Source organism: Delphinus delphis, chromosome 9 (assembly GCF_949987515.2).
Source record: "Delphinus delphis chromosome 9, mDelDel1.2, whole genome shotgun sequence".
Classification (NCBI taxonomy): domain Eukaryota; kingdom Metazoa; phylum Chordata; class Mammalia; order Artiodactyla; family Delphinidae; genus Delphinus; species Delphinus delphis.
The window spans coordinates 83576484-83589303 of record NC_082691.1 but is presented as its reverse complement, the minus strand read 5'-3'; the positions used below and the strand labels follow the sequence as shown (position 1 = coordinate 83589303).

General features: G+C 54.9%; 1 protein-coding gene across 1 annotated transcript in view; it reads right to left on the bottom strand.

Moving 5' to 3' along the window:
- Window positions 1-12820, bottom strand: part of SND1 (staphylococcal nuclease and tudor domain containing 1) — a 417946-nt gene that overhangs the window by 13454 nt on the left and 391672 nt on the right. The window contains exon 17 of the mRNA XM_060020832.1: window positions 661-849. Coding sequence (XP_059876815.1) covers window positions 661-849 — 189 coding nt within the window. The remainder of the gene's footprint in view (window positions 1-660; window positions 850-12820) is intronic.

The following is a 12820-nucleotide window of genomic DNA, read 5'->3' as shown; positions in this document are numbered from 1 at the left end:
TCAGAGAAGCCCTGACACATTTGTGGCCAGCTGATTTATCCCCATTATCGGTGCTGGGCTGTAAGTCAGTGGCGACAGGCTGGGGGCGGGGGGTGCCGAGCCCGGCTCCCATCACCCAAACCACTGGGTTCTCTAATCGTCCATTTGTTTCCAAAAGCTGCTTTGTGACCCGCCCTCCTTGTCTCCTCAATGCAGTGTCTGCAGAGACTGATGGGCTGTAAATCTGGGTCCTAACAGCTTTATGCATCTCCTGGGGCAGCTTCCAAAATGGGCTTCCCTGCAGGGCAACGTGAAGGAAACTCAGATGTGGGCTGCAGGCCAACGGCCTCTCTGAGAGCACCGGAGGGCAGGGTGCAGGAGGGAAGGCTTCTTGGTCTCCTGCGGCCCAGGGGCTCCAAGGTCACCTTCCAGGCAGCTTCCTGCTCCAGGGCCACCAGAGCTGGCCCAACAGGGAGTGCTCAGAGCGGGTCCGGGGCCATCTCAGCATGCGGTTCCTGACATGGGGTCTGAGACCAACGCCAACCGGGGTCACTCAGTTGAGGGGTGACAGAACCGCTTCTGTCTGTCGTATGGAGACAGCGGTGCTGGTGCGTGGGGGTGGAGAGGAGGGTGAGAGAGGCAGCCGCCTCCTCCCCGGCCAGGCCCAATTCCACAGCCTACCTTCTCTTTCTTCTGCTTGGCGGCCTCCTCGGCAGACAGCAGGGACTTGTAGTAGGAGCTGCGCTCAGCGGTGAAGTGGACCTTGGAGAGCGCGTGCTCCACCAGCAGGACGGACAGGTTGGCGCTGTCAACGTGCAGCCAGCCGATGAAGTTGCCAGCCTTGTCCATGCCCTCCACCTCCACCTCCACCTGGGGAGCAGAGACAGGGAGCGTCAGCCTGCAGCAGGGGCCCAGGGTGGGCAGCGGAGGAGAGCGGCCCTGGGCCACTGCCACCACCATCACTCCATGGGACAGGAGTAGCTGCAAGGATGAGTCAAGCAGAGTAGGAGCTTGTGGGAGGCTCTTAGAACACTTCACTTGAGTGCTGTGAGCTGGTCTATACTTTTCAGCCTCTTGCAGCCCAGAACCATTGTTGACAGATACATCACTGACAAGGCAACTTCAAAACTCCCCTCTCTTCTCAAATCCCCTCCCCTTGCTCTTGGCAGAGAGCTACTAGGGTAAACTTCACTCTCCTTAGCTTAAGCAAGCTCTGTGTGTGTGTGTGCACGCGCGTGCGCACAAGCATGTAGATAAAGGTCAGGGGTGAGACAGGCAGCGGCCATAGCTGTGGGGACATCCCACTCTTCTTCAGCACCCACTGAACCCCAGCTCTGCCCTGAAGACAGGCCCTGGGGGAGTAAGGCAATCCCCGAGGAAGGGGAACTTGAGTTCTTCCCAGAAGAGCTGAATGAAGTAATGCTTAATGAAGGTAATGAAAGAGGTGGGATGAAAGCCAGGTGAGGAGAGGAGGGAAGGGGACAGGTGAGCAAAGAGATGTGGGCAGGAAGTACACTACCACACGGGGGCGGGGCGGCTCGGGGGTGATTCCAGCAGGAAGTTATCCCTAAAAATGCGTAACTGGAAGGGTGTGCTCACCACCATCAGCCCAGACCTCGGGGCGGAGTGCTAAGGCTGATCCCCAGACCCTGCAGGATCCCTGCAGAGCCCAAGGGCTCCCGGGCCTCCTCCCCTGAGGACTTCCCCAAGACCCAGGACCCCAGACCCGGCATGGACTCTGCTCCCGCCTCACGAAGGCAATGGCCCATGAGGAATTCCTTCTTTGATCCTCTCCCAACCTCTTTCTTCTCCTGCTAAAGGGGCCTGTAAAATCCTTTGCTGACAAACGTAAAAACCTGTATTAATTTAAATGGCTTCAAGCTCGATTAAGCAATAAAATGAATGTCTAAATACCTGGGAATTCTCTGAAGCCTGGGCTGGAGCCAGTGGCAGAAGCCAAGGGCAGAGGGCTAGGTTCAAGGGGCGAGGGGGGAGGAGAGCAGCCCGCCCACCTGGCGGAGTCCTGACTCAGCAGGGAGAGACGCTGGACACGACTCCCTATAAGCAGACAGAGGCGGCTTGGGCGGCGGAGGGAAGGCAGTGGGGGTGGGACCCCAACTTCTTCCTACTCTTGAACACCCTTCTTCCTACTTGAGGTCCCCCCGTTACCCCTTCAGGTGGAACGCAAGTTCAACGACACCTGAAGCGGGGGTGTGGCACAGAAGGGAATACGCAGAGTTTATGAGAGCTAGAAAAAAAGAGATGTCATACCCATCCAGTCCAACTTGATTTTGTCGGCAGGGAAACTGATGCACAGACAAGGGAAGTGGAGCTCGCCAGGGTCAGAGCTGAGAGCAGAAGCCAGGCTGCCCTGCTGCCTTCTTTCCCTACCGCCCACTTGACTTGGGAGCAGAAAAGACCCTCCCCTCCTCTTCCCCCGCAGCCTCTGTCTCAGGAGCAGTCCTTCCTTCCTCCAGGCACACCTCTGATGTCCCTTCTTCGCTTTCCACTGGGTTGAGGCCGGCTCCCTCCACCACCCTGCACTTCCCTGCTACAGCCGGGGCGGGCAGAAGTGTTGGGCTCTGCTGCGCTGGGTCTACCCAACGCGGGCCTCACACCGCTGAGGGCTGGAGCAGGGAGAACCAGCGTCCAGCACCTGGAGGTGGCAAAACGTGTCTCTCCTTTCTCGAATTCTGGCCATCAATTTACTGGAGGACCTGCATTTGCGGGAGAGGTCAGGTGGGCAAAATGGTACTTGATAAAAAGCAGGGGCCCCAAGAGCTCATCAGCCAATAAACCACCTGAATTCACTTGAGGTGAGTGACGGACGCCCTGAGGAGCCCTTTGCCACCTTTTAAATGCCCGGGGCGCTGAAGCACTGGGCGCCCCTACAGTGGGAGGGCTAAGGATGGAGGAAGAGGCTGCCAGGCTTGCCGTGGTCAGACAAGAACAGGGATGGGCAGATGATACATGAGAAGACCATCTCCTGCATTTGCCGAGCTTTACCACGTGCGCTAAGGCCAAGCAGCAGCAGGTCCCAGGAGAATTCTGGGAAGAGCAGAGGGCTGCCTGCCTCGTGCCTGGGGGCTCACGAGACAACGGGTAGAGTACGGGGTGCTGACGCAGGCTCCCACCACCAAACCACTGGGCTCCTTTGCATCTGGGGGCTCAGGACACACCTGCTCACGACCAGCTGAAAGCAAATCAAACTGGAACAGTTCCTGGACCGACACTGAGCCCAGGCCCATGCCAGCACCCCCATTCCTGACCTCTTGTCTTCCATGTGCTCACTGCCAGGTGTCCTTTTCCTAGAACTGAGGATGGCTGCCCTGCTGGAGCACAAGGCCTCCCTCCAGCCCGAGGGCTTGCGGTAGGCTGGTGTGACAAGAAGCCTGATGGCCTCTCTTGGCACCAGATTCCTGGGATGGAGGCAAGAACCTCAGAGAGATGATTTGCAGAGGCAACTGGCCAGGTACAACCCTTCTCTCCTATAAGGTGCCCACGCTCAGATCCCACTCTACAAGGCCAATGTCGAATTCACATCTCACCCTGAGGCCACAAACCAGATGCCAGCCTCTCAAGGCTCCCACTAGAGGGCGACCCCGGCGACCAGCAGCCACACCTGGGGCCAAAACTGCTGGGGAGCAGCCAGGCTCTCCTGGCAGGTGAGCTCTGGCTTTACGCTTACCCGGCCGCTCCCTTCCTGCAATCGATCTGTTAACTTGGGCTTGACAAGCCCCTGGGCCCAGCCAGCTGCAGAGGAGAGAAATCTCTGGCCTTGGGCACTGTGCTGCCGCCCAATCCACCCTGGGTTGTGGAGGGAGATAAAGCTGTCGCCCCTGGGCCTCTGCTTCCCCTTTTATTACAGCTGCTGCCACCACAGTAATGTCTCAATCAAACAGCTGGGCTCAGGGGAAGCTGGGGTGGGCTTAGTGGAGGGATAGGGCTGGGCCAGTGTTCCCGCTGCTCCTGAGACGCGTGGCTTCCGCGGCCTCTCTGCCCTCACCCTGTGCTGTGTCTAGCCTTCTGGCCACGCCCCAGCCTGGATGGGCACAGGGGTTCAGTTTGAAGATCAAAGTCTTGACTCTTTAGCTCTGGGGAAGTTGCATGGGAACCAAGCAGAGGGTTCAGCAGGGCGCTCCCGGGGGGTATATGTGTTCATCCTTCATCATGTCTCTCTTTCATACTGACTGCTAGGAATCTGTGACTTGACTATGACAGTATGTGGGTCCATACCTGTAAAAGCTCTGTTTCTGTGTTCAACTTTAAGACTCAGCCTCAAGACTCAAATTTCTGATATTTTCTCCTAATTAAAAAAATATATATATACATATACACACGCATAGGCTTATATACAGTTATCTGGGGTACTTATCTCTATAAAGTCACCATGAACAAGGAATTAGGGAATCCTGAACCACTGTCCCCAGGGGAAACACAGGGTTAGGTTCCTACAAGACTCTAGTCCCATTTTTATCAACTTATCAAAACATAACCTTCTTCTATGAGTGTTTCTGTTTAAAGACACTGCATTTAATACATATTGATGATTCATTAACACTGAACTCACAGCCAACAGCACTGTAACTCATGCCTGAATAAAGCTTATCTAACACATGGATTTTCTCCTCAAGGCGCATCACAGCCTCTTGTACTCAGGAACACTAGACAGCACTTCAGCGCCATGCTTGGAGGCCATTTTTAACTACAACAAAAAGTGCAAAAACCGGAAAACCGTGGCACTAAATAGCCCACGAGGAGGGCACTTGTTTGCAGAATGATAGCTGAAACAAGAAGGCAGAGCCACTGCCTGTGCAGCCTTAGCTGGGAATGTGCGCGTCTACAAATGATCCAAAAAGCACCAGGAGTACTGACTGAGGTTACAAATAAATTTTAGTAATTAAGTGAATTCGCAAATATGGACTCACGTGTAATGAGGATTGACTATATACAGATACACAGACAGCAATTTCCTACAAGCTGCCTTGAACTGTAGACAGGAGTTAGGGGAGGCTCATTCTTGTCAAACACACAAGAAACCTCTTCTGGTTTCTTTCTGCTACCGCAGCATTAATGAGATAACCATTCATGGAGTGTGGTGTAGAGTGCGAAGCGGTATACAGCATGGCTACCTGTCTCTCTGGCATCTTGGAATGTTCCAGGAAGAGATCTGGACTCACCGTCTTCCTTGGGAGGCCTCCTACAGCGGCATGTGACCTCAGGTAGGTCAGGCCTTGGGTGACTACTACAGGCTGCCAGAACACTTCAGAAGCATGTGGGCATTTGGTGTGTACACAGGTGGGCTGATAATGGCCTTGAGGGGACCACAGGGTATGTGTACATGTGGACACAAGCAATGTCAGCAAGGGACAGATGATGGCTCTTCTCCTCACTGCCCCTCCTCAACTCTCATACAGAAGCCGAATGCCGAGACCTAGCAACACACGGAGCTGGGGGGAGGAGACTGCCTCCGGAGAGACTGTGAGAAGGGGTGGTGCCACGTGGAGGAGGCGGCTTGGTGATAACTCTGGTTAAGACAGAGCAAGAGGGCTTCCCTGGTGGCGCAGCGGTTGAGAGTCCACCTGCCGATGCAGGGGACACGGGTTCGTGCCCCGGTCCGGGAAGATCCCACGTGCCGTGGAGCGGCTGGGCCCGTGAGCCATGGCCGCTGAGCCTGCACGTCTGGAGCCTGTGCTCCGCAGCAGGAGAGGCCACAACAGTGAGAGGTCCGCATACCGCAAAAAAAAAAAAAAAAAAAAAAAAAAAAAAAAAAAGACAGAGCAAGAGCCTAGATGTCCAAAGGTCACGCCTGATCCTCAGGCACTGAAGGACACCGAGGTGCTGCCTCACTGTGCACCCCTGCTGGTCTGGTCACCTGCCAACATCTCTTGTCCTGTGCTCTTGATACTGGCAGAGTGGGTGGGGATTTTGTGGTTCTGAACTAGGCCCTGTGAGGTGAGCTCTTCCAGCTTCCACACCAGCCTCCTGTGAAGGCTTCCCTAAACCTCAGCCTGCAGTGAACTGAACACCTGGCCTGAACATCTATGGGCTTACTCTCCCTTTGACACGTAGGGGCCAATGTACAGCACAGAGGTTAAGAGCACCAACTCTGGAGCCAAACAAATCCACCCACCACCTGCATGAGCTCTGGCGAATCAGTTACCTTGGAACTGCAATGGTACCTGCCTCAAAGGATCTGTTTTGACGATAAATGAACTAATGTAAGTATGCTAAACACTTAGAAGAGTGCTTGACACACAAATGCTGCTTCTTCTTCTTCATCAATTATTTACTTCTGGGGAAGGGCAGTTATTTCATTTCAAAATGTCTTTATTCTCCACCTAGACTGTCAGCTCCAAGGCAAGTGAAGCCTGTTCTCTGAATCTGCTCCAGAGCTGGGTGTACTGACTGGGCCATGAGGTGGTAGAAAGAGCATGAATCTTGCAGTCAGACAGACCTGGGTTCAAATCCTAAATCTAGCCGTGAAGTTTTGGTGACGTAAAACTGCTTCCTCTTCCTTCAACTAAGGGCCAGCTGACAGCAGCCAGGCTGGTTACAACCAGCAGCAGCCCTGTGTGGCTAAGCTCAATTCCCTTGGTTCTTAACACCCAGAGTGGGAGCTGAGGGAAGTTCAGGCTGACGGGAAAACCTAATGAGTGACTGTCCCCAAACCCAGCTGAACAAACAGATGCCTTTCTAATCAGTGGAGGGGGGAGGGATCCTTCTCCACCACAGGGCCGATCGGGGATGTGGCCCAGCCAGCCATGCCCAGAGGGGGAGCAGCTAGCCCCACTGGGCCCGGGCTGCCTGCGGGGCCGGGGCAGCCAGCAGGCCCTGCTGCCTCACAGCGGGACACGTCCTCCTGTTCCCAAGCACATTAAGGTGCCACTAATGAAACTGTTCTGGCTTATTTACCAAATTAATACAAATGGCACAGGCTGTTAATTTGCACGTCTCCTAATTACTGAGGAAGCACTCCCGTCCCAGGCAGCACACACACCTCAGTGCCCACCCCAACAGGCTGTGGTCTCACCCTTCGCGGCTGCGGGTACGCAGGGAAGGGCAGGACGGGAGGAGGAAAGAGGAGACCCTGAGCAGTTCCCGCCCTCCACGGCTGGAAGCAACCCGGGGAGGGAAGGTGGCAGTGGCCCTGAACGTTTTGTTTCCCACAGCCCTCTTCTCAGCGGCTGGAGCGTCCTGGTCTCCCCCCCCCCGCCCAACCCCACCCCCGCGCCCCGCCACTGGTCCCTTTCTGGATTCTGTCCAGCTTCTTAACACAGTAACTACTTCGATCAAACAGGCGATGGGGGCGGAGTCATTCTTCCACTCCAGGCAGTGAGGCACAGGCTGCCGGGGTGCAATGCCGGGCCAGCCAGGCGAGGGGGTGTGCAGGAAGCAGGAGAAACAAAAGGCAGACAGGGGCTGATGTTCTTACAGAGCCGACGACGCTAACCTCTCCTGGCCCCCCAGCCAATCAGCCTTCTGAAAGAGTACTGTGTGCTGGAGAAGAAGACCAGATAGCTCAGCTGTAAGACCACAGAGGAAATTTCAACCACCTTGCGGGGTTCATTCAGCTGTCCCTCTCCTGCTCCAGGAGCCAAGCTGGATGCCCAGGGCTCTAAGTCTCGGGCAAAGCTGGAAACACGCAGGTCACCTCCTGTAGCCTTCTTCATGGTGGGGTCGGGGGGAAGTGAGCTGGAGGCCGCCTCCACGGAAAGGCCAACCTAAATGAGGCAGCCAGGGGCACTTAGGGCAAAGGAATTTAAAAATATTGGACCAGGTAGGACATACAGCAGGGGGCGTTACGCTCCACGTGGTGACTCAGGGCAGCCAAAGGAGGCACAGCACAGAGGGGATTTTTGGCAATGCGGGAGGGTGGGGAGTCTCCCCTCCCATATAACCCACCTTCCCCTTTTTACGCGTTGGGAGGATGGAAAAGAGGTACAATCTGCCCTGGGAGGGCGTCTTGGGCTCTCTCTTGTGCAGTGCCTGAGGCAACACAGGAAATTACTGAGCCTCGGCCCCAGAGGCTGGGAGGCTGTATGTAGACTGCCTGGAAAACAGCCAAGGGCGATGCTCCCTTCCCCAAGGGAGGTGGCTGCCTCGGGTAGGACAGGTGATGCCAGCTGGGCAAGAGCAGCAGCTCAGGACACGCCTGCCCTGGGGCATCTGGAAAGGAAGACTTCCTGCACAAGGGGTGGCAGAGCGGGGAGGGGAGAGGTGCTGGCTGCAGGTTCCTCCAGAAGGTGCAGCAGGAACGCGGATACCTCGGGGGAGGTGACATCATCGGCCCCCACGACAGGCAGAAGCCTCCGTCCTTTCCATATGCTGTCTGGTCCTAGCCCTGCTTTAAATAACCCCAAAGCCATCAGTAACAAGCCTGGAACTGGGAACAAGATAGGAATGAGACTTGGATGGCGAGAAGGCATTGAGAAGCATAGCAAAAACCCTGGACTGAAACAGCGATCCAGGGACCAGCTCTTCTGGGCTGGGGTGTCACACCCTCCTCCGGGCTGTTTCCCCACATGTTAGTGAGAGTTGAACCCGGTTTTTAAGGTTCTCTCTGCTCAGAACGTCCTAAAGTATGAGCTGGGCTTAGGGGTGGTGGCCCTCGTGGCGCACCAGTATGACTGGGAGTCGATGAGGGAGAAGACAGACAAGGGGTTACGTGGGAGAGAAGGGCAGGGGGGAGGCCCACAGGCGCATCGCCAAGCCCTGAGGGAGAGCCTGCAGAGAGGAAGAAAGGCACTCCAGCTCTTCCCAACCCGCACGTCCCATCCAGAGCTTCCTGCAAGAATGTGAGCAGAGATGCAGGGTGACCAGAGTGCAATTGAGCCTCCTTTTCCTGCCCCGCAGAGGTAGCCACGCCGCCAGAGAGCTGGGCTTTCCACCATCACTGATGCTGCATGAAGGCTGTAAGGTGCTGCCACAGCCGGAGCCGTGAACTTGAAGAGACACCTCACCTTCATATGGTAGCAGCCTAACACAGCGAACTCGTCCCCTCCACTCGCGGCCACACGCAGACACACGGTTGTCCTTCAGAGACGAAGAGCATTAACACAATGCAATTAATAATGTAACGCTCCGGAAGCCGCAGAGGCAGTGCCTATGAAATGCCTCCTGGGTCTCACTACCGCCACCCGCCGGCGGGGAGCGGGCAGGTGAGGGGCAGAAGCGGTACCGAGCTCCCCTGTGCTCCTGGAGTAGCAGGGCCCCAGTCCCCACCGGCGCCGCTGCTACTAACCCCTCATCACCTCCAGACCAAATGATGCTTTCAAGCCTGACCCGCAGCGCCAGCTGTTCCCAGAAAACCTCTTTTCTGACATTTGTGCGCTCGTCTAAGCCAAAGCCCTAGGAATGCCTGGAAATCAGGCTCGGGTTGGCAAGAGGGGCCAAGAGGCTCCTGGAAATTGAGGGAAGGCCGGAGCACTGGGCAAGGTGGCTCAGCTAGAAGTTCGGGGCTTCCTTCTCTCTCTCCTTGAACACCTCAGGGATGAGGGGTGGGACGGCAGAGGTGGGGGGTCGGGGGGCAGCTCCTGGTCCCGCCTGAGGTGGAGAGGCAGGAGCCGAGGCGATCAGCAGCGTCTGAGTCTGCTGGGAAATGCAAACCTGCTGACTCCAGGCCTTTTCAAGCGGCAACGCAGTTTACCAACTGACGCAATCTGCTCCTCTGGTGCAGACAATAAGGAAAGCAGACTGTTCATCTTCCCAGGAAAACCCGGGGCTGGAAGCTGGAGGGAAATTTAACTCTCTCTTCCCTGAGGTTCAGGCAGGGAATGTGGCGGAACTGGGGGCCCTCGCTCTGCCCCCACCCCTGTCCAGGGCACCACCACTGACATCCTTTCCCACAGGTTTCCCGAGCCTGAGGCAGGCTTTGGAATCCCTTCTGGAAGTGGGGCGCACCTGAGCGGCCCCACTCCTCCTCATGTTCCCGGCTGATGTGGAGAAGAGCGGTCCCAGCCAAAAGGAGCGGCGAGGACTGCTCTTCATCTGGGGCCCCACACAGCATCCTGGGCCCCGGCCCTTAGCTTGGGCCAGGGAGCCAGCCGCAGTGGGTGTCCTCCCAAGCCCGGCCGGGGTCCCTGAGGCTGCCCCTGAGCCCTGTAGGGACTGAGCTGGGGTGAGAAGTCAGTTGGCCTTTTCTGTCAGAAGAAATTAGTGTGTGTAGGACCTGTGGAGGAACCGTATGAGGTTGTCAAATCTCTGACCTGAAAGTAACCAAATGTTGTCCAATCGGGTCAAATCCGAATGCCAGCTCCCTCTCTGTAGGCACTTACATCTTCCTGATGCCAAGGCCTGCTCTGGGGCACGTGCACTCTGCTTTGCCGAGCCCAGCTCTCAGGCTTTATGTGAACTGCTGTGGGTTTCTATGTGGACCCACACTTTGCCTTCATAAAGCACTTACGGTGGCGTCAGTAATCGTTTCTTTCCCTTCCACCCTGGAGAAAAAGAGCCTGGCTCTAGGGAATTCCCTGGTGGTCCAGTGGTTAGGATTCCACGCTCTCATTACCAAGGGCCTGGGTTCAGTCCCTGGCTGGGGAACTAAGATCCCGAAAGCTGCGCAGAGTGGCCAAAAAAACCCACCTGGCTCTAGATCACACCCTCACCTGCTTCCTGGGGCACCTGTTTCTATTAGTCACCTTCTCCTACAATCAACCACCCTGAGTCCCTTTCCATCAGCATCTACCTCTTTGCCTACAAATATCCTGCCCATCCTAGAAAACCTTGCTTTGACCTCACGTCCCATCCACTCGACCTCCTTCTCTTTACCCGAAGAGTATTTACCTCACCTCCTTTCACTTCTCCATCCAACCTGGCTGGTCATCACTGTCGACATTCCAATGTGACTACCACTTCAGAGGTCACTCAAGCCCTCTTAACTGCCATTTTACTAATTTCTTTTAGGTATCTGACAAAGCTAAGCACTCCCCCTTCTATTTTGAAGCTCTTTCTAAGGCCTCTGTGATTCCCAGTCTTGGCGTCGTCTCCGTGATTTCTTGGTTTCAGTTGTGAATCTTTCGCACCAACACGCCCCTTGAATGTGGATGTTCCCCAGGGGGCCACCTGAGGCTGTAGACAATTTCCGTCCTGCATGGATCAGAGTCATGACACCACCACTCCTGTTTCCAGCCTAGCCCTCTCTTCAGGATTCACCTCCACCAGATAAATTTCAACGAGTCCAACCCTGAATCTACTATCTTCACGATAAAAGCTGCACTTTCACCTGCATTTCTTATCTCACTCAGTAGCACGAGCAGCTTAGAAATCATCCTCGACTCCTTTTATATTCACAGTCAATCTCCAGGTCACAGTGGTCCTGCTTCATAGACATCTCTTGAATTCTCGCCCTCTTCTTTAATCTTATCGCCACTCCCCGAGTTCAGGTCCTGGCTGTGGGTGACAGCCCCTCACGGGCATCCCTGCCACCAGCCTCGCCAGTCCCTAATGGCCCCTGGATGATGCTGCAGTGTGTGGCTTATCACAGGCTGTGCGGTACAGTGGTTAGATGCGGGCTCTGTAGCCAGACCATCTGGGTCCACATTTGCTCTGCTGCTTGCCAGCTGTGTGGTCCTGGGTGGGTTTTTAGCCTCTCTGGGTCTCAGTTTTTTCCTATTTGTCACATGGGCATAATAATGGCACCTACCTCAAAGGGTTTTTTGTTTTGTGTTTTTTTGGCTGCGTTGGGTCTTCGTTGCTGCGCGCGGGCTTTCTCTAGTTGCTGAGAGTGGAGGCTACTCCTTGTTGCGGTGTGTGGGCTTCTCATTGCGGTGGCTTCTCTTGTTGTGGACCACGGGCTCTAGGCACGAGGGCTCAGTAGTTGTGGCTTGCGGGCTCAACAGCGCAGGCTTAGTAGTTGTGGTGCACAGGTTTAGATGCTCCGCGGCATGTGGGATCTTCCCGGACCAGGGATAAAACCTGTGTCCCCTGCACTGGCAGGCTGATTCCCAACCACTGCGCCACCAGGGAAGTCCTCAAAGGGTTTTATTAAAGAATAAATGAACAGACCCAAATTAAACACTTAAGAAGAGTCTGGCACATAGTAACTTTTCAATAAACGTTGTTACTTTGCAAAGAAACCCCAAATTGGATCAATTTTTCCTTTGCTGAAATCCTTTTCTTGTTCTCTACCAAAGTTCAAATTCCTTAGTACAGTAGAGGATAAGCTCCTTATAAAACTGGGTTCTTACTGGTCTCATCGTCTACCATTGTGGCCCTCATTCTTTTGCTTTAGCCACGCCAATCCACCTCCAGCTCCACACAGATGCATCGTCCCAGGCCTCTGTATAGGCTACTCCCTCTGGCGAGAATGCTTCTTCCTATTACTACACCTGTGAACTCCTACTCTACCCACCATTAAGATTCTGCACACTTGAACCACTCCTTTATATACTTAATGCTTTTCCTCACAGCACTTTGTTCATACCAATATTAACTACAGTATCATCTGATGGGCATTTATGAATGGTCCACCTTATTAATGGCACATGGTAGGCACACAACAGATAGACGATGAAAGGTAACAGTTCCTAGCTTCTCCAGACCCCTGGCAGAAGGAAAGTTCCTGGGACAGAAAACTGTCTTTGGGGAAGTCCAGTGGCACCCACCTGACTGGAAAAGGCCTGTTTCAAGAACCCCTCTAAGGTGACAAGGCTGTCCCACAGCTGCCGCATCACAGCAGGTCTGCTCATAGGAGCCAGAGGGGCAGAAACTGGCTTCGGTCAGTACGGCCAGCAGTGATGACTCAGAGGCACCCAGACGTCACGAGCAGAAGGGGCTGCTTTGCACTTGGCTTTGCCTGTACTGAACATAACTGCAGCGAGCCTGGGCTCTTCTCTTTATC